The sequence below is a fragment of the Fukomys damarensis genome, unplaced genomic scaffold (genome assembly GCF_012274545.1).
Source record: "Fukomys damarensis isolate Sample0158 unplaced genomic scaffold, DMR_v1.0_HiC HiC_scaffold_16, whole genome shotgun sequence".
Classification (NCBI taxonomy): domain Eukaryota; kingdom Metazoa; phylum Chordata; class Mammalia; order Rodentia; family Bathyergidae; genus Fukomys; species Fukomys damarensis.
Genome location: NW_022900928.1, coordinates 20,641,173 through 20,666,222, shown reverse-complemented (window position 1 = coordinate 20,666,222; position 25,050 = coordinate 20,641,173). Strand labels below are relative to the sequence as shown.

The 25,050-nt window shown below is 35.7% G+C and overlaps 1 protein-coding gene across 5 annotated transcripts in view; it reads right to left on the bottom strand.

The window, feature by feature from the left end:
* Nucleotides 1-237: 237 nt before the first annotated feature.
* Nucleotides 238-25,050, bottom strand: part of Stk33 (serine/threonine kinase 33) — a 192,244-nt gene continuing 167,431 nt past the window's right edge. For all 5 annotated transcript variants that reach the window (XM_033764163.1, XM_033764162.1, XM_010615349.2 and 2 more), the window contains one exon: nt 238-1,059. In XM_033764163.1, coding sequence (XP_033620054.1) covers nt 847-1,059 — 213 coding nt within the window. In that variant the 3' untranslated portion in view covers nt 238-846. The remainder of the gene's footprint in view (nt 1,060-25,050) is intronic.

The following is a 25,050-nucleotide window of genomic DNA, read 5'->3' as shown; positions in this document are numbered from 1 at the left end:
ATCCAGTTTAACCTCCAATGCAAAACTGCTTACCTAGGTGGAAAGGAGACACTCACAATACTGAGAGAAATGATGCATTTTTCTTCTGTCCAGCCTCACACCCTTCCCCAGAGACATGTGCTGTCATTGCAGCAATGGGCCGACCTTGTAAAGTGTAAGGGCTTAGTGGACTTAAACATATTCATCTCTCATTAACATAAAAATTAACATGTATAGGTAACATCTGATTTTTATTGATTGAATCAATACAATGGGAATTTAGCAGCAAGTTAATGGTAAGCAGTTACAAAATGTCTTATTTTCCTATGCTCAAAATAAGTCATCTTAAACAGCTATTGCAACTTAAAATTACTAGAACACATGCAAAGGATTGAAGCACTTTCACCGTAATGCCTATGGCAAGGTTATTTGTAATTTTCTAACAAAGTCTTCTAGTGCAAAGCGCACATAATTATTTGGACAATCCATTACCATATTTGGCCTCTTGTTTTTCCCCTACAAATAACTGTGCCCAAACATAAGAATTTGAAATAAAACTGAGCAGTATTGCCACAGCCTTGCACTGAGGGCATCTGCCCCCTAAACAAGCCTTAGATAAATCTTGGGTTGATTTTAGCTGCATGGCCATCAGGCTGTTGGTGGCTGTGCTTTAATACTCCATGCAGTTTATGCTGCTTTGGAGGTAATTGGCTTCAATTTTAAACTGGTGCAGACACAAGGCAGGGCTCGGTGGACCTAAAGGCCGAAAGCTCAGAGTAGCACTGTCCTTTCCTCTCCTAAATCCTCCCTTTCACATTAGAAAGAGCAGTTTGTTTTTGTACTGTTTGTTCAGAACTGGAGGGAACATTAGGGTTTTTTTTTGCTTCGAAACAGGGCAGTGGATTTAGCAGTGGATTTGGTTGCTACTCCTTGGCTTGGAGTCACAGAACTTTTCTCTACTTCTCCCTTGAGTTCAGCTGGAAGGAGTTTGCTAGATGTGGAACTTGAACAGCACGTGTCAATGTCATTTGTATCTGCCTTCTTACTGGTTACAGGCGATTTTTTTTCATAAACAGTGGGCTGAAAATAAAAGAAAAGGCCTAGGTTAATATAAAATATACATCAACCAAAAGACACAAAAAAATATACATCAACCCAAAGAAGCAAGGAACTACAATGCTGTCCAAGGCTGGCAAGCTGGAACACTCTCTTGACTTGGGACACGCACTTGTCACACTGTAAAATTATTAAATGTGAACACACACACACACACATACACACACAACACCCCTTCTTTAGCACCTTAAAAATATTCACTGATTTAGTGTCTGGAGTGGAACAAACTGTTCAGGCTCAATTTCAACCCTCTGTCATGCAAAATGTCTATACGGGGAAGTCCACTTGGACACAATTGCACTCCTTTCACCTTGCAGATTTCCAGACAAGCTCAGATATATCGATACCCTGACAGGTACAATGTGAATATTCTAACATGGGCCTAAAGCTGCTGCAAAGGGCCCGCTCACATTCTTATCATTCTGCAGTCATTCCAGGGACTGGCTTCTATTCCCAGTCACAACACTCAGCCAGGTCTGTAGACCTCTTTGAGCCTGAATCTCTCACTGGCAAAGGGTACAAAATAGTATGCACATGTTTGCTTCAAGGGGTGATTATGAGAAATAGCTGAGAGGAAGACCATGAGAGTACAAGCAGAAGGATTTTAACAGAAAACTGTACATTCTCAGGTTCCCTCACTCCACAGAGAGGAGAGAACTGTCTCGAATCTTGAATCCTGCTGTCTTGAAGCGATGACTTTTAACTAAATGAAGATAAGAAAAAAGTTCGAAAAGAGCATAGAATGTCCCAGATGACCTATGAAACTAGACAGAACCAAGGCATCAAGTACAGACAGAGCCAGGTGTCACAACACAGAACAATCTAGGCAGGGGCCCGCAAATTCTTGGATTAATAATCTGGTTAACAATTTTCAAAGAATGTGAGAAGATTACACACAATGTAAAATTAATCTTGTTTTATTTGATCAAGTTCTTGTGATAAAATGAGTATGTTTCATACACAAAGACAATTAATATATACTCGCTCAATGAATTAATGACTTCCTAGAGCTGTAGCAAAGCTTCAGGTCATTTACACTTTTGGTGGCTGTATTTCAAGAAGTTCTACTTGATGTTTGCTCGTTACAGACAGCCCTTAAATGTGTACCTGTCAGACAGCATCATTCACGTCTGATTTTATAAAATGATCTCTGAATATGTAATTAACAAGCATTTTCTATCTGAAAAATTAATTTAAAATTTAAAAATGTAAAATGGTCCAATTTGCTACTTTTTTTCCTCGAAGAAAACTGAGTTGTTCCTTTGTGTTCTTTCAAGAAGCAGAAAATATTTAAAATTCTTTAACATTCACTAATACAGGTTGTATTCTCTTGTTGAAAACTTTCATGTTCATCAATAGGGCGAGAATACAACACTCCTGATGTTCTAATAGCTGCCTGAGGACAAGCTGCTTTCTTTAGTACAATTCTGGTCTTTAAGTCCTGGGACCTATTTGGAAATTTTAGTTCATATAATTTAATTAACTGTACATACAAATCTTATTAAAGGTTGAATCTAAGTGTAACCCTTTCTCTCTTTTGATATTTCTATTTGGATTCTGAGTTATTATCCAAGTAGTTGAGAGAATAGTTTTCTACATGTTCACTACAATTCTATAAAATAGGAATAGAGGACTGGGGATTTAGCTCAGTGGTTCCAAATTTGATCCCCGGTACCAAACTAAATAAATGAATAAATAAACAAATATAAATAAAATAGGAATTGAGCTTTAGTCATTTTCTTTTTAATGTACTCATGTTCATATCTGCTTAATGTTTCCATTCTTATCTATTGTTCCATTTGTCAATTTACTTGAGTCCTTAAAGTAGACTCAGAAGTTGCTGTCCCTAGGAAAAAATACTCAGAAATAGTCTTTATGGGTGGGGAAAGCAGACTTTTTCCTTTAAAAACTCCATAGGCTCTGATTTTTCTTCTTGGATGCAATGTCTTAATTCTCAGAATTTTCTGAAAAAGTGGAAGGAAACACCAAGCTAAACCCAGTGTTTCATTATTTTGGTACAGAAACATGATATTTCTTTCTTTATGTAGCAAGATGAGGCAATCATATTCCTCAAGTCCCAGTTATTTATAAATTTAGCAATTTTAATAATAGGCGGTACATATCCACAACTTAATGGTTACAGTGTTCAAAATGTCCTTGCCCCCTAGTTAACTCAGCTCTCATCACAAGTTGTCAATTTACAGTATTCATTTCTAGACAGACTTCACCTGTCTGCAAGCAAACAAATGCAATCAAATGGAATTAGTTGTCACTGCCATTAGGTACAGGTCAAAACAGTCTCATATGGCAGTTTCATAGGGTTCAAGTTAATCCATCTATCTATATGCTCTCTTCACTCTTTTACACAAATGGTAGTTCAGTAAGCACCCCTTTACACCTTGATTATTTAAATTAGCGATTATCTAGAAGATTAATTCAGAAAAATAGTGCTCATTCTTTTTTCTGGCTAGGCAGTAATTCTCTTGTTTAACTGACTTATCTAGCCAGTCCTTTCACAATGGAGATTTGGGTTATTTCTACTCTTTTACTAGTACAAATAATGTGGCTGTGAATGGTCTTGGATTTGTGTCATTTTGCACATGTGTCACTGTATCAACAGGATATACAGATTTAAAGGCAGAATTCCTGGGTCAAAAGTAATTTATAAATTTGAAAGATATCTATCATATTACCTTCCATTGAAGTTGTACCAATTAATACTTTTACCCTCAGCATATAAGGGTGCCTCTTTTCTTATTTCTTTGTCGATTTAGTGTTTAATATATGTTAAAACTAATACAGACAACCATAATATTTTAATTATGCCTCAAAATTGGCCTAAAACCAGCTGCAGTGAAACAAATCACAATTATTTATTCTTTCATTCCCTAGTAATGTCAATGCAAATACACTTACCTTTATGCAAATGTTTACTGCAAATGCTTAGGAGATTCTGAGTATATGGATTTAATCTGGGGAATTGTGTGTGTGTGTGTGTGTGTGTGTGTGTGTGTGTGTGTGTGTGTATACGCATGTGTGCCTTACCATTTCTTTTTGTTCACTTGCAGATGCATTATGTTTAGCATACCTTTGTTGAAAAACTGAATCCTAGTAGTTTTTCAAAAGAGTCTGAGACTCCCCTTTAGAGCATCCCTCACCAAAACCATTCTCTGGTGCTGGCAGAGCACAGATGCAAAATGGCCACCACGTGCCTTTTAGGTCAAGCTGTAGTTTTCTTGACAAATAGTCAAGCCTCCCACTTCCTTGGAACATAAAAGGTCAAGGAAAATTCCAACTTCTAGGTTTTTCCTAAGACTGTGAAAAAAATCTTAATTTTTCAGGGATTTCTTTTGTTAGGTTATAGATTAACTAAGTTTTGGGTTTCTCCTTTTCCTCTATCATTGCTGGTAGGACTCCTCAGGGATCTGTGCTGTCACTGATGCAATATTATAGTTTTATAAGTAATAGGACAGAGAAATGAAAGTGAAATTGCCAAAGCTGTGAGATCTTACAGGTCATGAAAGACAAATAGAAGAAGAGCTCCCATAAGACTGTACAAAGGAGAAAAATGATAGAGGAATTTCAATGCTCAGTTCTGGGAAAAAGATCCTAAATGATCATCCATCATGAGACTATTGACTATCTATTTGTCAGTCTATAAGAGGACCCCCCCCCGCAAAAAAAATCACTGTGAACTGTGCTCGGAAGATGCTACAGCTGAGGTAACCCTCCACCATGGGCAGGAAAACCTCACTATCATCAGAAAGCATGTGAGATTTAAGGAGAAAGAAATTCTATCCTCACATAAAACCACAAGGAATTCATACTGGAAACACTCCAACCAGCCTGAAAAGATAAAAAGAGATCAGAGAAGATCTATAGACTGGCTACCAATATGATTAACAGGGTGGAGCTTTCTTTATATGAGAGCTTTTCAGTCTAAAAAGATTAAAAAAAAACAGTAAGCACACAAACACACACAGGCACGCGCGCACACACACACACACACACACACACATGAATGACGGAGGTAGACTCAGCACCATGGAGCCAGATATCATCTCTGAGCACTGCAGTCCACCAGGGCGTCACTCCAGGGACTGCCCCAAGCAGCATTTCAATTGTTTTTCACCTTCGACAAATTCTTACCATTTGGGACAGTTGAAGTCATCGACTGGATACAGAATGATGGAAAAGATGACATTACAAAGTTCCCTCCAGTTTTACCTTTTTGCAATTCAATACTCTTGGCCTGATTTCTTCAGCTCATATTATTAATCTTGAACAGGGGTTTCCATGAGTGCAAGGGGAGATACGTAACAAGAAGTTGAGCTAAATATATATATTTCATTATTCCCTGGCATAACTTTAACCTGATGAACTAATCTGGTGATAATGGATGCAAAACCTGTAAGCTCTAGGCATATCCCTGCAAGTTAATACCAGTGCATGATTACTAGAAACTGTTACCATTTCTCTGAATTTTGAGTAAAATACATGCTATTTAAGTAAAGTGGTTTATCACCATAGCAACCACTTCTAGAGCCACACATTCAAATTATAGGCCTTGATGAGGTCCGAATGAGAAAATTCTGATACAAGTTATCTGCTATAGTTTTGCTCACAATAGTCACTCACCTTATCTCATGTTCCTGTGGTTTTCAGAAAGAAGGAAGGAAAAGTAAAGGAAGGGGAAGAGAAATCAGTTTCCAAATACACAGACTTCTTCTACAATGTTACCCACACAAAGGCATGGGTGTTGTGTGAAGTAAATGAAAATAAAATCTAACCTACAAATTAGAGAAAGATGTAAATTTTTCTGTAGTGAGGGTATAATTTATATATGGTAGAATCAACACTTCTCAAGTGTACAGTTTAAGGGATTTTGACAAATCCATTGATTGTATATAACCCACACCACAATCAAGAATCAGAATGACAGGGCTGGGAATGTAGCTCAGTGGTGCCCTGCCCGCCTCACCAGCACAAGGTCCTGAGTTCAATCCCTGGCATGGGGGGTCAGAATGCTTCCCAGAAAGTTCCCTTGTACCACACCCCACTCAATCCTTTTATCCTGAGGCAACTACTTTTCTGATTTTTAAAATAAAAATTAGCTTTGCCTTTTTAAACTTTATATTAATGAAAAAGAATACAATATGTGATCTTTTGTATTTGATTTTTTTGCTTAACATTTTTAAGTGAAATTTTTATTGTAGATTCTTATACTATTACAAGATTTTTGAGATTCATTCATATATTGTCAACGCATTTTTTTCATGATAAATGGCATTCCAGAGCATGAATATACCATTGTTTCCTCATTCTTTTGTTACTGGACATTTGGTTTGGTTCTAGTGTTAGGCTGCTTTTTTATTTTATTTTTTCTCATTGAGTTTATTGGTACACTTTAGGTATACAGTACAGTTACATTCATCATTGGGATCTTGTACCTTTATATGACAGGTCTTGGTTCTCATTTGTTCCCTTTGTCCCTGCCCTCCCTTCACCCCCTCCTCCCCTTCCCCTTTACAGATGTTTTATTTCCATTTTTTCATTTTCTCCTATTTTTTTCTTTCCCTTACTTCCTTTTCTCTACCCTTCTCACTTTCCCTACACCTTTAGCCCTTTTCTTCCCATTTCACATTGTCAATTATCTCATTAGGATCTTATGTACTGTTATAGTTTCTTCACACCAGAGAAACTATTCAGTATTTACACATGTGTGACTTATTTCACTTAGGGGTATACCCTCAATATGTACCCATTTTCCTATGAATGAATCTAATTTCTCATTCTTTGTGGCTGAGTAGTGTTCCATTTTATAGAAAAACCATATCTTCTTTATCCAGTTTCCAACTGATGAGCAAATGGGCTGTTTCCAAGTTGTAGCTATTACAAACTGTGCCACTATAAACATGGGTGTGCATATATCACTGTGATATGATTCTTTTAGTTCTCTTGGAAAGATACCCAGCAGAGGGATGGCTGGGTCAAATGGAACCTCTAGTCCCAGCTCTTTGAGGTATCTCCATATTGATTTCCATAGTGGTTGCACCAGTCTGCACTCCCACCAACAATGGAGAAGGGTTCCTTTCTCCCCACAACCCCGCCAACATTTGTTACTGAGTGATTTCTTGATAGCAGCCATTTTTTGTGCGGTGAGGTGGAATCTCAGTGTTGTTTTCATCTGCTTCTCTCGACTGACCACTGATGTGGAACGTTTTTTCATATATTTACTTGTTGCTTTTACTTCTTTGAGAAACGTCTGTTCATTTCAGATGCCCATTTTTGAATCAGGTCCTTATATTTGTGGGGGGCTGATTGTTTTCAGTTCTTTATGTATTCTAGATAATAGTCATTTGTCTGAGGAGCAGCTGATAACAATTTTTTCCCACATTGTAGGTTGTCTCTTAGTTCTGTTGATGGTTTCTTTTGCAGTGCAGAAGCTTTTTAATAAGATGAGATCCCACTTGTTGATTCTTTCTGCTAGTTCCCGTGCTACTGAGGATTTGTTCATAAAGTCTTTTCCTATGCCAATGTCTTCAAGAGTTCTGCCTAACTTATCTTCCAGCAAGTTTGGTGTTTCTTTAATATTTAGATCTTTAATCCACTTGGATTTAAATTTTGTGCATGGTGAGAGATAAGGGTCTAGTTTTAATCTTTGGCAGGTTGAGATCCAGTTTTTCCAACACCATTTATTAAAGAGACTATCTTTCCTCCAGTGGGGATGGTCAGCTCCTTTGTCAAGGATGACATAGCTGAGTACATTTGGAGTTGCTTTTGTGTCTTCCATTCTGTTCCACTGATCCTCAGGTCTGTTTTATTCCCAGTAGCATGCTGTTTTTATCACACTGGCTTTGTAGTATAGTTTCAAATTGGGAATTGTTATACCCACTACCATGTCTCTTTGCCTAGGATGGCTTTTGCTATTCTAGGTCTCTTCTGGTTGCAAATGAATTTTTGGATTCTTTTTTCTAGTTCTGTGAAATATACTGTTGGAATTTCAATTGGCATTGCATTGAATCATATAGCAGTTTTGGTAGTATGGCCATTTTCACTATGATGATTCTATCTACCCAGGAGCAGGGGATATCTTTCCATTTTCTTATATCCTCTTCAATCTCTTTTTTCAGAGTGCTGTAGTTTTCAGTGTAGAGGTTTTTTGCTTCTTTTATTAGATTGATTCTTAGATATTTCATTTTTTGGATGCTATTGTGAAAGGAACTGTTTCCCTAATTTCTCTCTCAGTGAGTCTGTTATTTGTGCACAAAAAGGCTATTGATTTTTCAGTGTTGACCTTAGTTCCAGCTACTCTGCTGAAAGTGTCAAGTCTAGAAGTCTTTTGGTGGAATTTTTTGGGTCTTCAATGTAGAGTATCATATCATCAGTAAATAATAACAGTTTATCTTCTTCCTTTCCTATCTTTATTGCTTTAATTTCTTTCTCTTGTATAATTGCTATGGCTAATGTTTCCAGAACTATATCGAAGAGGAGTGGTGATAGTGGGCATCCTTGTCTTGTTACTGATTTTAACGTGAAGGTTTTCAGTTTTGGGCCATTTAATATGATGTTGGCTGTTGGTTTTTCATAGATAGCCTTTATTAAGTTTTTATTAAGTATTAAGATGAGGTATAGACCATCTCTTCCAATTTTTGCAGGGATTTTATCATGAATGGGTGTTGAATTTTGTCAAATGCTTTTTCTGCATCTATCGAGACAATCATATGGTTTTTGTCCTTGACTTTGTTAATATAGTGTATTACATTTATTGACTTATGTACGTGGAACCATCCTTGCATCCCTGGAATAAATCCAACTTGGTCAGAGTGGATGATGATCCTTCTTGATGATCCTCTGTATTCTGTTTGCTAGTATCTTATTAAGGATTTTTGCATCTATATTCATTAAGGAGATTGGCCTGTAGTTCTCTATTTTAGTTGCATCTTTCCCTGGTTTGGGAATCAAAGTGATACTTGCTTCCAGGAATGTATTTGGAAGTATTGCTTCGCTTTCAATTTCTTTCAAAAGTTTGAAGAGTAATGGCAGTAGTTCTTTTCTAAACGTCTTGTAAAATTCAGCAGTGGCTTTTCTTTATTGGTAAACTTTTAATTACATTTTCAATTTCACTGATTGTAATTGGGGTGTTTAAAATGTTTTTATTTTCTTTGTTCAACTTTGGTAATTCATAAGTATCTAGAAAACTGTCCATTTCTTCTGTGTTTTCCATTTTATTTGAGTACAGGTTCTCAAAGTAGGTATTAATGATCCTCTGGATTTCTGTTGGGTCTGTTTTGACTTCGCCTTTTTCATTCCTGATTGCATGGATCTGATCCTTTTCTTTCCTTTTTTAGAGAAAGTTAGCTGAGGTTTTATCGATTTTATTTATTCCTTCAAAAAGCCAATTCTTCGATTCATTTATTTTTTTGTATCGATTTCTTAGTTTCTATTGCATTGATTTCTGCTCTAATCTTTATAATTTCCTCTCTTGTTTGAGCTTTGGGTTTTTCTTGTTCTTGTTTTTCTAGGAGTCTAAGGTTCATCATTCGGTTGTTTATTTGAGCTCACTCTGTTTTCCTAGTGTGGGTCTTCAGTGCTATGAATTTTCGACATAGAACTACTTTCATTGTGTCCCATAGATTACTGTATGTTGTATTGGCATTTTCATTTATTTGTAAAAGCTGTCTAATTTCTTCTTTAATTTCCTCTGTGATCCATTGATTGTTTAGGAGAGTTGTTCAATTTCCATGTGTTTGTGAAGTTCTTATGGTTTCTTATGCTATTGATCTCCACCTTGATTGTACTATGATCTGATAATATACAGGGAATAACTTCGATTCTTTTGCATTTATTCAGACCTGTTCTGTGAGCTAGTATGTGGGCTATCTTGGAGAATGATCCATGTGCAGCCAAAAAGAATGTATACTCTGATTTTGTGGGGTGGAGCACTCTATAGACATCTATTAAGTCCATGCGTTCAAAAGCTTGGTTCAGTTCTAGTATTTTGTTGTTGATTTTTTGCCTAGATGATCTATTTGTGAAAGTGGGGTATTTAGATCCCCCCACTACAATTGTATTAGTGCTTATTTGGTTTTTCATGCTTCTTAATATTTCTTTTATATAGTTCGGGGCATTAATATCTGGTGCATATATGTTTATGATTGTCATCTCTTCCTCTTGAATTGTTCCCTTTACAAGGATGTAGTGGCCTTCTTTGTCTCTTTTAATCAGTTTTGGTTTGAAATTTACTTTGTCTGAGAATAAGATTGCTACCCCTGCTTTTTTCTGGGCTCCTGTCACATGGAGAATTGTTTTCCATCCTTTCACTTTCAGTCTATGGGCTTCTTTTTGCACTAGGTGTGTTTCTTGTATACAACATATTGTTAGATTTTGCTTCTTAATCCATTCTGCCAGTCTATTTCTCTTGATTGGTGAATTGAGGCCATTGACATCGATGGTTATAATTGATATGTACTGACTTATTATTGTCATTATGGTCCTTTTGTTTACTGTTTTTAATTTTTCACCTTCTCCTTTTAGTTTCTTGCCTTGCCTATTTGATTTGCTCTGCTGGGCCTCATGGTGTTGTTACCTTCATTGTCTTTTTTCTAGGATATTATTTAGAGTTCCTTATAGTGCTGCTTTGGTATTCATGAAGTTTCTCAGGTGTTCTTTGTCATGGAAGTATCTTATTTCCCCATCCATTTTGAAAGAGAGTTTTGCAGGATACATCAGTCTAGGTTGGAGGTTGTTTTCTTTTAGGACTTGAAATACCTCACTCCAGGCTCTCCAGACCTGAGGATTTGTGTTGAAAAGTCTGCTGTGATTCTGATGGGCTTTCCTTTGCATGTGATTTGTTTCTTTTCTCTTACTGCTTGTAGTGTTTTGTTCTTCTGTTGGGTTTCTTGGATCTTGATTATTATATGTCTAGGTGTAGATTTTTTTTATCGTGGCTAGTTGGAGTCCTATATGCCTCACTTATCTGTATGTCAAATTCTTTCCCTCTGTTTGGGAAGTTTTCTGTCATTAATTCTGTGAAGCGCTTTTTTAAGTCATTTGTATTTTCTCCTGCTACTTCATGGATTCCTATCAGTCTTATATTATTATTCTTTGCATCATCTAGGAGTTGTTGGATCAAATTCTCATGATCCCCTACTGTTTCGAAGAGACCTCTCTTTTCACAGTCACTGACTGCAATCTTATCTTCTATATTTGAGATTCTATCTTCATATTCTTTTATTCTGTTGTGAATACTTTCAATGGAGTGTTTAATCTCCCGGATATCTGTGTGAATCTGTTTTATGGATTCCATTTCTTTCCTATGTTGGGCATTCATTGTTTCCATTTCTTTCTTATGCTGGGACTTCATGGCTTCTATCATGGTCCTGAGTTCATCTACTTTTTTGTCAGTTTCTATTCTAGAGCCACAAATCATGACTTTCATTTTGCTCACCATTTCTATGGTTATCTGGGAAATTATTTCTGTTTTGAATTTTTCTAGAGCCTGAATGATCTGTTTATTACTTCCTGTGCTATGAGTTCAGAGTGCCCCAGTGGTTCACTACCAGACTTTTCATCCTCATTTGCCCTACTGTTTTCCATTGGTGAACTGGAAGTCTGTCTCTGTGTTTTGCTTAAGTATTTTCTCATTTTTATTTTTGTTGTTGGGTTGTCCTTGGTTTAATATTTGGGTTATTATTTAAATCTTCCTGATATAGTTGCGTTTTAGCTTTTGAGACTCTAATGACTCATTGACATTCTCATTTTCATTATCAGAGAAAACAGCTCTTTAAATCAATCACAATCCTTTATCCCAATTGATGCAATCAGCAACACAATATGATCAAGCACAACTTGCAAATGACCACTTGTGGTAGTCATTAGTCTATCTCCTTTGAACCATGTGAATTAAATTAAAATCAAGAAGCAGTCCAAAATATGTTTGCAGTGAATAAACTTTTCAATATAGCATATTTATCATTTAGGATTGGGTTTAGACAGAGTTAGGAAAAGAGGAGCAGATGAGTAAAAGAATTGAAGAAGGTTTCAAGTGAAGCCAGAGGACATAGAATGACCACACAATCTTTAGGAAACTGTTAAATTCAAAAGGGATAGACAGAGTACAAGTATAAGAACAAGAATATATCCCCTTAACAGTAATAGGGGCTCACTTTCCCTTGAAGCTATTGACCCTTGAGTGAGGTAGAATGACAGAAGAAAAGAACATAAAGAAAAAAGAGAAAATGATAAAAGAAGAAATCTGAGTTAGGGCAGGAGCAGAAACAGAAAGGGAGATGAGGGATAATATGGTGGATCAAGAGACTGAGTTGGAGAAAGAGGACAGAAAAAAGAAAGAATTTGCAGAGCAGAATGAGGAAAAGAAAGAAAAAACTGGATTTGAAGGGCCTCTTTCAGATTATATATCCGCTGTCATAATATACAACATGTGAAGCCATGTGCAGAGCTAAGTCCCCTGATCTCAGCTACCTGATGGCAGACCCCCATGATGTAGACTGACCTTGGGCTGCAAGGCCCAGATTGAGTTCCCCAACCTCCTGAAGGGTTGAACTCCCCACAGATCTACAACAGGTTTCCCCAGCCCTGTCTTCAAAGATGTTCAAAGTTGGGAGCTCAGAAAAATACCCTTTATGACCATCTCTGCCTCTGCAGAGTGGGTCCAAAGAGTGGCATAATCAGGAGGTCTGAGAGAAGGGGGTGAGGGGGTTTAGGCACTGGAGTGATGGTGGCAGCGCAGGCAGGGGAGGGCATGGCTACCCAATCTGTGGATTGGGCCCAAGCAGGCCTTCCTGGCACTGAGCAATGGTGGTGGCGCAGGCATGGGAGGGCACGGCTACCCAGTCTGTGGATTGGACCCAACCAGGCCTTCCTGGTGCTGGAACGATGGCAGCAGTGCAAGGCTGCTTTTATTAAAAGCCACTGTAACCACATGCTACAAATATTTCTGGGAATTCAGGATTGTAGAATAAATGGTACATAAATGCTTAATTTTATAAATAACTACCAAACTTTATTTTGAAAATATTATATAATTTTGCATTCCTACCAACATTGTAAGGAAATTTCACTTGTTCTATATCCTTACCAACATTTGTACATGCCAATCTTTAATTATGGCCCTTTTGGAAAGTACATAGTAATACCTCACTGTGGCATTAATTTACATTTTCCTAATGACTAATGATGTAGAACATCTTTTCATACGCTTATCAACTACTTGTATATCTTCTGATCCAAAGAACCTGTTCAAGTCTTATGAACATATTTAAAATTGAGTTGCCTTGCTATTATTGAATGGTAAGAACTCTATATTCTGGATGCAAGTCCTCTATTAGATATATTTCTTGCAAATATATCTTTCCCTGTGACTTGCTTATTCCTTGACTCATATGGTTTAAGTAAGCAAATGTGTTTAATTTTTATAAAGCCAATTTTAGCAGTTTTAAGAAGTATTTTCTTAAAAATACTTGGTGGTGGCTCACCAAATGGATGGTGGTTCACGCCTGTAATCTCAGCACTGGGGAGGCTGAGACAGGAGGATCGCTGTGAGTTCAAGACCAGCCTGGGCTACATAGTGAGTTCCAGGTCAGTCTCAACTTCATAGTGAGACCCTGTCTCAAAAAAAAAAAAAAAAAAAAAAAAAAAGAAGAAGAAGTATTTTCTGTGTTCTAATAAATCTTTGGTTAACCCCTAGATAGAAGATATGTTTCTTTCCAAGAGGTTTTATAGTTTAGCCTCGAGACTCATGTCTACTTTTAAGCTATTGTTCTTTTTGTGTTCAGTTTTAGCTAGGGGATCAAATTTCCTTGTAGTCTCATATGGCTATCTTATTGTTCCAGCACTATTTATTGTAAAAACTATCCTTTCTCCATTGAATTCCTTGGAAATCTGTCAAAAATTAACTGATCACATCAGTATGGACCTATTTCTACTCTAATTTTTATTTCATTTATACATTTGTCTATCCTTACACAAATATATTATATTGACTACTATACCTATGAAGTTAGAGCTAAAATCAGTTCAGGTTAGTCTGTTCTAGATCTTATATATTTCCAAGTAAGTTTTAGAATCATAAATCAAGAAAGTATTCTAGATTTCAGTTCAGATTTGTTTATACATCAATTTGGAAATAACTGACATCTTAAGTGTACAAAATATTCTAATCCATGAACATAGTATATCTCTCCACAGATTTCAATCTTCTTTGGTTTCACTCAACAATCTTTTGTGGATGTGGGTATAAATATTTCATACATATTTTGTTAGCTTTATCACTTTATCACTTATGTTTTGTGATATTACAAGTGGTGTTTTCAATTTTTGTTTTCTGATTGTTAACTGGTAGTGTACAACAACTTATTTTTTATTCAGATATTACATCCTGAAATATCCTTAATTCACTGTGGAATTTTCTCTGTGAACTGTCATGTCATCTGCAAATAAAGAAAGTGTTATTCTTCCTTTCCAATCTACATATTATTTCTTTTATTTGACTTGTATTGGCTGTGATCTTTAGTACAATGTTCAAGAGAAGATAAGTATCCTCACTTTTTTAAATTTTTAGTGGGAAAAATAGTCATTGTCTTAACTATTAAGAATGATGATAATGTTAGCTTAGGGTTTGGCTATTTTGTAAACTCACCTATTATGCAAAAGAAACTCTCCTCTATTCCTTGTCTGGTAAGGATTTCTCAATTGTCAGAGTGTAAAACTTTATCAAGTGCTTTCTTTTCAAAATTACTGAGGCAATTATATAGCATTTCTCCTTTATTTATTAATATGGCAAATACTTTGGTTGATTTTTGGAAGTGAATTCAAATTTGCATTCTTGAGATATATTGCATACTTGATTATAATATAGTATCCTTTTCATATATTTCTGAATTCAGTTTGCTAATATAGGGCTTAGATTTTTTTTATGTCTATGTTTATGAAAGATATTGGTCATGTTTTGGTGTTAATGTTGTTTTGCCTGATAAATCAGTTTGGAAATATTCTCAAGAGTTTATGTTTTCTAATATTTCTTCAAATATTTAAAAATTAACCAGTGAAATCATTTGGGAATAATGATTTCATTATAGGGAATTTCCTAATTAGTGATCTTATTTCTTAAATAACTATAGAACTATTTCTACTTTTATGTATATGTTTTGGTGTTTTTTTAAAAAGACATTTGAGCATTCCATACAGATTTTCAAATTTATTGATTCATTCATACGAGTCATAAACTTGAAGCTAGATGAATACAAAGTATACAATGTAAATAACAGTAGAAAAAAATGAATAGGGCCTTAGGGACCTAAAGAATAATATCAGACTTTCCAACATTTGAATAACTGGAATCTAAAAAAAAAAGAAAACAAAAAAGAAAAGAAAATGACAAAATCTTCTGAACATGGCTAAAAACACAAATTTACAGATTCATGAAGCTCAGCAAACATTGATTGTCACAGTGCTAAAAACCAAAAACAAAGAGAGAATCTAAAAAGCATCTGGAGAAAAGTGATATAATACCTATAAAGAAAAAAACATTTCGACCCACCACTGCCTCCTCAGAAAGTCAAAAGGCACTGGAACATCTTTAATGTGTGGATAAAAAAACCTGTCACACCAGAATCCCATAAACAGAAAAGATATCTTTCAACATTTAAAGCAAAGTACAGACATTTTCAGATACAAGAAAACTGAGAAAATTTATCACCAATAGACATATGGTACAAGAACTGCAAAAGAAGTTCATCAGGCTGAATGGAAATGATAACAGATGGCAACTTGGATTTCCAGGAAAGAAAGAAGAGCATCATGAGTGGTAAATATCTGGATAAATATAATAGAAATATATATAATAAATAAATATAATAAGAAAACTCTTGTTTTCTTCAAAATACACATCATAGTTTAAAACAAAAATTATAACACTTTTTGTGGAGTTTATAATTATGTATATGTACTGCATGTTATAGGAAAAAGTCAGGGTAAGAGATGAAGGGACCCAAATTAATATATTTTAGAACTGAACTATTTGTTATAATTAGGTCATTTTCTCTAGAAAAAGGTTGTGTATAGCACAGCCAAATTCTCTAAGGAGAACTGAACAAAAGCCAAGATTTGCAAGACAAGGAAATAATTTAAGGGATCACTAATTCATCCTTTCAACTATGGGAATCTGGCTAAGCCAGTGGTGAAACCTTAATCTGACAAGTTATCAAAATATATGGTGAATGTTTGAATTAGAAAAGGTTATTTCAGTAAAAGTTAAACTAGCTTCAAACACACTCATTTCATTGTTCTTACTACTGGAAGATCTCTTTGGTAAGAGTCTTTACAAGGCACAATCAGAAGTATACTGAATGCTGTTGCCTATTTCCACTTAACTGAAAGGCAGGCTTGGAAAAACATTATAGTGGGTCCTCACCACCTTATTTACCAGGTGGCACTGTGCAACTTCCGGATCTTCCCCAAAGTCAAAATAACCATTAAAGGTAAGTATTTTGAATCAATTCAAGATATCAAGACAACCAAGACAGTGTAACTACGGTAAAGGCACTTATAAGAAAGGACCTCCAGAACGGCTGCAGAAAATGGCAAGAAGTGCCAGGCATGGTGGTACACACCTGGGAGGCTGAGGCAGGAAGATTGCCATGAGTTCAAGGCCAGTCTGGGCTGCACAGTGAGTTCAAAGCCAGGCTGAATTAAATAGCAAGACCTTTTCTTACAAAATTAAAAAATAAAATGGCAAGAATGATTGAGAATGGCAATGTGCCTTTTATTTTAAGAAATACTTTTAATTTTAACACACACTGTATTTTTTTGATCATATGTCCTATACAGGAAGTTCTTGTGTAGAGTAGAAGTAGGACCAAAAGATCGCTTTAGAACAAAAAATTTGTTGTTTATAGGAGCCTATGAATCCAATCCAGCAAATGGTAATAAAACAGCATTAGATCAAACAATATGTCAAGTTTCATGCTAGCACGATTACTTATTTGTACCTATATTTGTCAGCTATACCAGCAGTTGCTCAACTGTGTTTGAAAAGGTGAAAGATTTATATGATCTGAAGAGAAACCAGAATATACTCAACTGTGTTTGAGAGGGGCCCAAAATTATCCCCAGATTTGATGATTGACCAGGAGAACTCACAGGATGATGACTTATTCACTGAAAAGGTACAAGGCACAACTAACCAAAAGAAAAAGCAGTTATAGCAAAAGTCTAGGGGAAATAGGCCCAAGCTTCCAAGTGTTCTCTCCCAGTGGAATCACTCAGGATGCCTATAATGCCCCAGTAGTGAACTGTGACAGTATGTGTGAAATGTTGTCAACCAGGGAAGCTCATTAGAGATTCAGCATGCAGGGTTTCTATTGGAGGCTGCTCATGTACTGCCTGAGTATACCAAAAGCCCACATTCGCCTCAAAAAAGTAGGTATTCAGAAAAAAAAAAAAAACAACATTATTTGCACAAATAGTTTAGGAACAGAGGCTAGCCAAGAACCAACTTTGTAAACAGGCCTTTTTAAGGAGAACAGTTTGGCTGGGATATAGCTCACTGGGAGTATTTGCCTAGTAAGTACAAGGCCCAAGCTTTGATACTCAGTGTAGCAAAAAAGAAAGAAAAAAGTTTACATTTTCTATATTAACTGTTTTCTGCAGAGCTATATACAAACAACTGCAAAAATATCGTATCTTAGAACAACAAATATTTATTTTTTCCTCAATAAACTGTAGGTCACGTCCTTTGTAGACTAGACTTAAGGCTTTGGACTGAGCTTGTGTCTATTCCAAAAGTCTTCATAATTCAGGGACTTTTGGCTCTCTAAGGTCATGTTCTCATGGTGTGTGGAAGAAATACAGGAGAGCAAGCTAAATCATGCAAACACTTTTAAGGTCTCTGTTTACATTAACATTTCATCAGCCAAAGCAAACCACAGCAACACTAGCAGGGTGTGAGAAGAGCCTTCCTCTATAGGGGGAACTGCAAATGCAAATGGCAAAGGGTGTGAATGTACAAATCCCTTTCAGGGACAGATTAAAAAATTGCTACTGATAATCCAATCTACCATAGTACCTTAGGAACCTCACAAGGCTCTGGGGCAAATAAGGTTAGAAGCATCACCTTATCACCTTTGAAAATTTTATTTCTTGGCTTGTTTATTAGTTTATTCTCACATCTATACTCAAAGGAGCCTTGATCTAGCCAGGAAAAGATACACAATTGTAATATTCTATGCATTATTGTAATATGATAGTAAAAATAATAATAGCTAACATTAATACTATGTGCTAAGAATGCTACATGCATGACACTCTTTAGCCCTATGCCATTATTATTCATATTCAGATGAGAACATGAAGCCCTACAGACTTGTCCAATATCAGAAAGCTCGTAAGTGGTGAAGCCATAATTTGAATCCAGAGAGCCTAGATCCCGAGTTTATGCTTTTGTATATCATTACGGTATTTTAAGTGCTTGGACACATATGCTACAATCCAGGACTTCAATGCTGGAATATAAAAGTGTACCAAAATTGTATAAGTGTCCTCAAAATTTCACATTATCATTAATTCATATGGACTCAGAAAGCTAAAACTTAATGTTTCAGGAAAATAAAATTTTATCCTACTCAATTAAAATACCAAGAAAATTTAACTTTTCCTCATTAAAACAGTATCAACATATTCTAGATCAATTACTTAATTTGAATACATAAATTTAAGTATGTCTTGTCTTTGAAGAAATGCTGTATGAACATATTATCACTTTTGAAAATAATTTTTCAAAGTTTCTAAGGCATCTTGCCTTTCTACTTCTTTGCCTAAAGTATCTTCTATATGTACTCTGCCCTATGATACTATAAAGGCAACATTTTCAGGCAAGAAAAAATAATAACAAAAATATTCCATTTTAACTAAATAAATTCATTCAAGATTATTAAAAAAGCAGATTGACAACTAAAGGATTTCTCAATTATGAAGAAAGAATTTTGTGACACAAACATAATTCTACAGCATCCAGAGTTCTAGTCCCACCCTCCTCTGTTATAGGGTGGTACATTACACATACTCATCTCCAATTGCTTTCTGAGATTATGAATAATAAAAGTATGCCAGCTCATACCAGAAATTATGAAGGACCTCATGTTGAAAGCATGCTACTGCAATGAGCTTTGGACCACCAAGTATCTCATCTGAATGTGAGTAAATGGTATAGGAGTAAAAGTTGGACCTAACAGAGCTGACTAAAGCTGCATCTTAGGGAATCTGGAGACTTACTTACAACAAAACTTCATTGTGATGTCCTCATCATGTAAGAAACAAAATATATCTGAGAGAACATTTCTGTTTTCAGAGTATCATTACTTTCAAAAGGTAGAAGTGAAAAAAAATCTAGACAAATGCCACCTATTTGAAAACAAAATTTAAAAGTACAATGTAATGCTTTAGTCCAAATATGAACAATAAAATGCAGACTATTTTTTCACAATGTCCAAGGCATGTGAAACTAAAGCACTGTTACCTAGGGAAGGAGAAAGGTGCTTAGCTCAAATTTTTTGCTTTAAACACATTTCTACTTACTTTCTTTGCTAGTTTCCCAAGAGCTATGCCACTTATCTAAATGTGTGATTATCCTGGCTTGTGAAAAATAGAAAATCAGAAACTCTATGTGGATTTATGAGATTCTCCAGAAGAGAGAATAATGATACAATGGAAAGCAGAAATTGCTAGGAAACATCCCTTTAAGTTAAAACAAAATTTCAAATATTCTAATGGAAAAATAATTATATATTTCATTAGTTTACTAGGTATAAATTATTCATAGTCACAATATGAATTCACAATTCAAATTATTTTCACCAAAGTGTCTATGTAATTTTAACAAATTTTCCCATAATTTTTCAAGATTCATAGAAAATTTTTGATAAAACAAAAATTTTGAATAAAATTAAAATTTGACTTTTAGAATACTAATTAGTGTTTGGATTTTTTGTGGACTCAACAGTACAGGGTTGTCTATTTTTGGTTATTTCAGGCTGACATATAATAGAGTATGTGTACATATTTATAAGGTATAATATTATGCTTTGACTCATTAAGTAATGATCAACTCATAATAATTAGCATATCTAGTGCCTTTGTCTTTTTTTACAGTATAATCAACATCCCTTCTTCTATTTTATGTGTTGACTATGTCTCCTGCAACTCTAGTGTATTCATTTATTAGTTCTAGCAGTTTTATACAAGAATTTTTAGGGTTTTATTTACACAACATCATGCCATCTGCAAACAAGGCAAGTTTGATTTCCTTTTTACTTTTGGATGTTCTTTATTTCTTTCCCTTGACTATTTATTTTGCTTATGATCTCTAGTCCTATGCTGAACACAGTGCTGAAAGTGGATGTGACTGTTAATCCTGATATTTCAATAGTCATTGCATTAAGAAATGCCTCACAGATTAATAGAGCATGCACCTGGGTATGTCCCGCTGGGCTCATGGAGGCATGGCCTTGGGAACTATTTATCGTCTTTCAGGCACTGTTCCCTTCCTTTGATTCTTGGCTGACATAAATGGAGTAGTTTTGCTCCACATGCCCTTCTGCCATGATGTTTCTGCCTTGGAGCCTATCAACCAACCACAGACTGCATCTCCTAAACTAGGAACCAAATAAACTTCTCCCTCCTCCTTTAAGGGTGTTGGGTATTGTTCTCAGCAAGGGGAAGCTGACTAATACAGTGAGCATCTTTGCCTTGTTCCAGATCTTAGAAGAAAATCTGTCAATTTTTCCTTATTCAATATACTATCTATGAGTTTGTTATATACAGCCTTAATTATGCTGAGGCACATTTCTTCTATATCTAATTTATTGAGAATTTTATTAGAAAGGGATGCTGAATTTTATCAAATGATTTTTCTGTATCTATTGAAATGATCATATGGGTTTTCTGTTTGATTCTTCTAAAGTAGTACACCACATTTATTGATTTGCTTATGTTGAACTATCCTTACATTGCTGGTATGAACCCCATTTGACCATAGTGAATGATGTTTTTAATGTGATGTTGAATTCAGTTCACTAATTATTTTGTTGAGGATTTTTTTTTTTTGCATCTATGTTCATCATATATATTGGCCTATAATTTCCTTTTTATTTGTTTCTTTGTTTTGGTACCTGGCATAGAACTCAGGACCTTGTGCTTGCAAAGTAGGCATGGTGCCACTGAGCTAAATCTCCAGCCATACGATTTCCTTTTTTCATTGTATTCTTATCTGCTTTGGTATCAAAGCAATGTGGGCTTCACAGGATGTTTGGAAGGATTCCTTTCTCTTCAATTTAAAAAAAATATTTTATAAAGAACTGTTATTAGTTCTTCTCTAAATATTTGGTAGAACTCAGGAATGAAGCCATCAGATCTTGGGCTTTTCTTAATGGGGACTGTTCAAAGTTACTGATAAAATCTCATTGCTTGTTATTGATCTGTTCAGGTTTTCTATTTTTCATGATTTAATTTTGCTAGTGTATATGGGTCCAGGAGTTTGTTCATTTCTTCTAGGCTTTCCAATTTGGTGGTATGTAGTTGTTCATAGGTAGCCTCTCAGGATCCTCTGTATTTATGTGGCATCAGTTGTAGAGTAATCAGAGTGTCATGTCTGCTTTTAAGACCTTTCTCTCTCCTTTTTAGTACACCTGAAGCCTTGTTGATCTTATTTAAAAAAAAAAAAAACTCTTGGCCAGGCATAGTAGCTCATACCTATAATTCCAGCACCCTGGGAGCAAAGGGTAAGAGTGCAGACCTTCATTTTCATTGATATTTTATATATTTTTTTAGTTTCTATTTTATTTCTCTCTGAGCTATATGATTTCTTTCCTTTTATTAATTTTGGCTTTTGTTTTTCTTGTTTTTCTAGTTTCTTGGGATGTATTATTAAGATATTCACTTGAGCTCTTTCTACTTTTTGTGATGCAGATGTTTATTGGTATGAGCTTCCCTCTTGGAACTGCTTTTGATGTATCCTGTAAGTTTTGGCACACTGTGCTGACATTTTCATTTGTTTCAAGACACTTTAAAATTTTTCTTTTAATGTCATCAATGACCCATTGGTTGTTTAGGAGCATGTTGTTTAATTTCCACATATTCACAAAGTTTCCAGAGTGCCTACTGTTGTTGATTTTTAGTTTTACTTCACTATTGTCAGAAAAGCTACTTGATATTATTTCAGTTTTAAAAACTTGTTCAGACTTATTTTGTAGCCTAGTACACAACTTATCCTGGAGAATGTTCCGTGTGCAGTTGAAAAGAATATGTATTCTGTAGCTGTTTGGTAAAATGTTCTTACAAGATAGGGCCATTTGATCTAGAGTGGAATTTAAATCTAATATTTCTTTGTTGATTTTCGGACTAGATAATCTATTGTTGATGAAAGTGAAGGGTGAATTTACTATTACCATTATATTACAATGTTTCTCCCTTTAGATTATTATTTGTTTTATATATTTAGGTGTTCTAAGATTGAGTACATATTTAATTATTATATATTTTTATTGCACTGATCCCTTATCACTGAACAAAAGCATTGTTTTACTTTTTTTTAGTTTTTAACTTGAAGTCTACTTTATCTACTAAAACTATAGCTACTCCTTCTCTGTTTTCGTTCCATTTGCATAGGTCTTTCTTCATCCATTTACTTGCAGTCTATGTGTGTTCTTACTGGTGAAGTGAGCCTCTTGCAGGCAGCATATAGTTGAGTCTTGATTTTTATCCATTCTGCCATCGATCTTTCAACTGGAGATTTTAATCCATTTATATTCAAGGTAATTATTCAAAGGAAGGAACTTACTACTGCTATTTTATTGCTTCATTTGTACCTTTTTGGTAGACCCTTGTGCATTTCTTCCACTTTTATTTTCTTAATATACCAATTATAGATTTTTTGTTGTTGTTACTATGGAGCTTACTAATAATATTTCATAATTGGTAAAGTCCTTAGGCCATCAAAGCTTGCTTTCAGGTTCCCTAGGAAGATAGGCTTCTTGCCTTTGTTCTCCATTGAGGTGTGGCAACTGGCTTTGTTCCTCTATCCAGCAAGACCACTGGTTGTGCTCTGCTGTTAGGCTGAGCTCCTAGGTAGGCACTGCAATTGCACCTAATCCACTTGGGCACAAGGTGTGCTTCGTAACATGGTGGTGGTCTTGTTCCTCCCTGGGTGGGTCTGTAAGTGATAATTGAGGCCAGGAGGAATGCTGTCTAAACTCCCAGGTATAGCAGAACCAGTGCCTCTTAGTGGTTGTAATTTAGTTTTGGTAGTATCCCTCCCTATGCAGGTCTAAGGTGGCTTTGCAGAAAACCCTATTTAAACTCCCAGAAGTGGCATAACTGTGCCTCATTGTTATTTGTAGCTTTGGTCTAATCCCACTCTGGAAAGGGTCTGGAAGTGTTCTTTGTGGCCAAGAAACACTATTTAAACTCCAAGGATGGCATGATAGTTTTCAGAATTTGCTGTAGGGGTGTTTGTTATCCCTGGGCAGTCTCAGTTTACAGAGTAAGGCTATACTTGGAAAGTGACCATCTAGAGATTCAAGCTAAGTACTTACTTCTTCTAGGAACTGCTTCTTAAGCAAGGAGACAGGGAAAGTTAGGCAGAGAGTACACAGTTCCTGAATAGTTAACTTAAACTAAGAGTCAAGGAGTAAGTGAGTTAACATGCCAGAGGGCCAGAATAATTAACTTAAGCAAAAAGACTACCAAACATCAAAGGCCTACCCAGAGCATCCCTGCTTTCTGTCACATCTGCTGATCCCAGAAACTGTATAAAAGGCCAATGGTCTTAAGCATCTACGGTTTTTGCACCATGGAAACCACTCCCCAACAAGCAGGGACCTTTTTCTAATAAACATGTTTGGTTATTCCCCACCCCTTGCTACTTGCTGTTTTATTGGCTTCAATCTTTGTTCCCCCAAAATAAGAACCCAAGACCTGAGAGAACCCAAGAGAGTTGGTTACATTTCTTTCAAATCAGCTTTGCAATGGGTTGGTTATATTTGCAGCTAGTAGCTCATTGAGGACCACTGCTGATAGGTGTGCTGTGTTTTCACTAAACATGCTGTGCTGGTCTCTGTGGTCTCTACCTCTTTCTTTGTTTCAATATGGCCCTGGGTTTTTTTTAGCAGTTCAGTTTTACCCTAAATTCCTCATAAGCATTTCAGAATGCTAGGCAGCCAGGTAACTGCTTGCAGTGTTCTCTTGTTCCTCTATAGAAGCTGTGGGCCTTGAGATTTCTGTGGTACTTTGTCCCCGTGGAGGAGGGTGGGGTGATGTAGTCCAAAGCAAGACTGCTTTTCTTACCCTATCAATGCAAAATTTTATTCAGTTCTATGGAGCACAAAGGTCCTATTCCCATGTTTTAGAAATTTACCCAAGGTGTTGTTGTTTTTTTTCTCATTGAGTTTATTGGTACATTTTAGGTATACAGTACAGTTACATTCAACATTGGGATCTTGTACCTTTACATGACAAGTCTTGGTTCTCATTTTTTCCCCTTGTCCCTGCCCTCCCTTCACCCCCTCCTCCCCTCCCCCTTTACAAACATTTTATTTCCATTTTTTCATTTTCTCCTACTTTTTTCTTTCCTTTATTTCCTTTCTCCTACCATTCTCACTTTCCCTACACCTTTAGCCCTTTTCTTCCTATTTCACATTGTCAATTATCTCATTAGGATCTTATGTACTATTATAGTTTGTTCACACCAGAGAAACTATTCAGTAGTTACATATGTGTGACTTATTTATTTCACTTAGGAGTATATCCTCAATATGTACCCATTTTCCTAAGAATGAATCTAATTTCTCATTCTTTATGGCTGAGTAGAGTTCCATTTTATAGAAAAACCACATCTTCTTTATCCAGTTTCCAACTGATGGGCAAATGGGCTGTTTCCAAGTT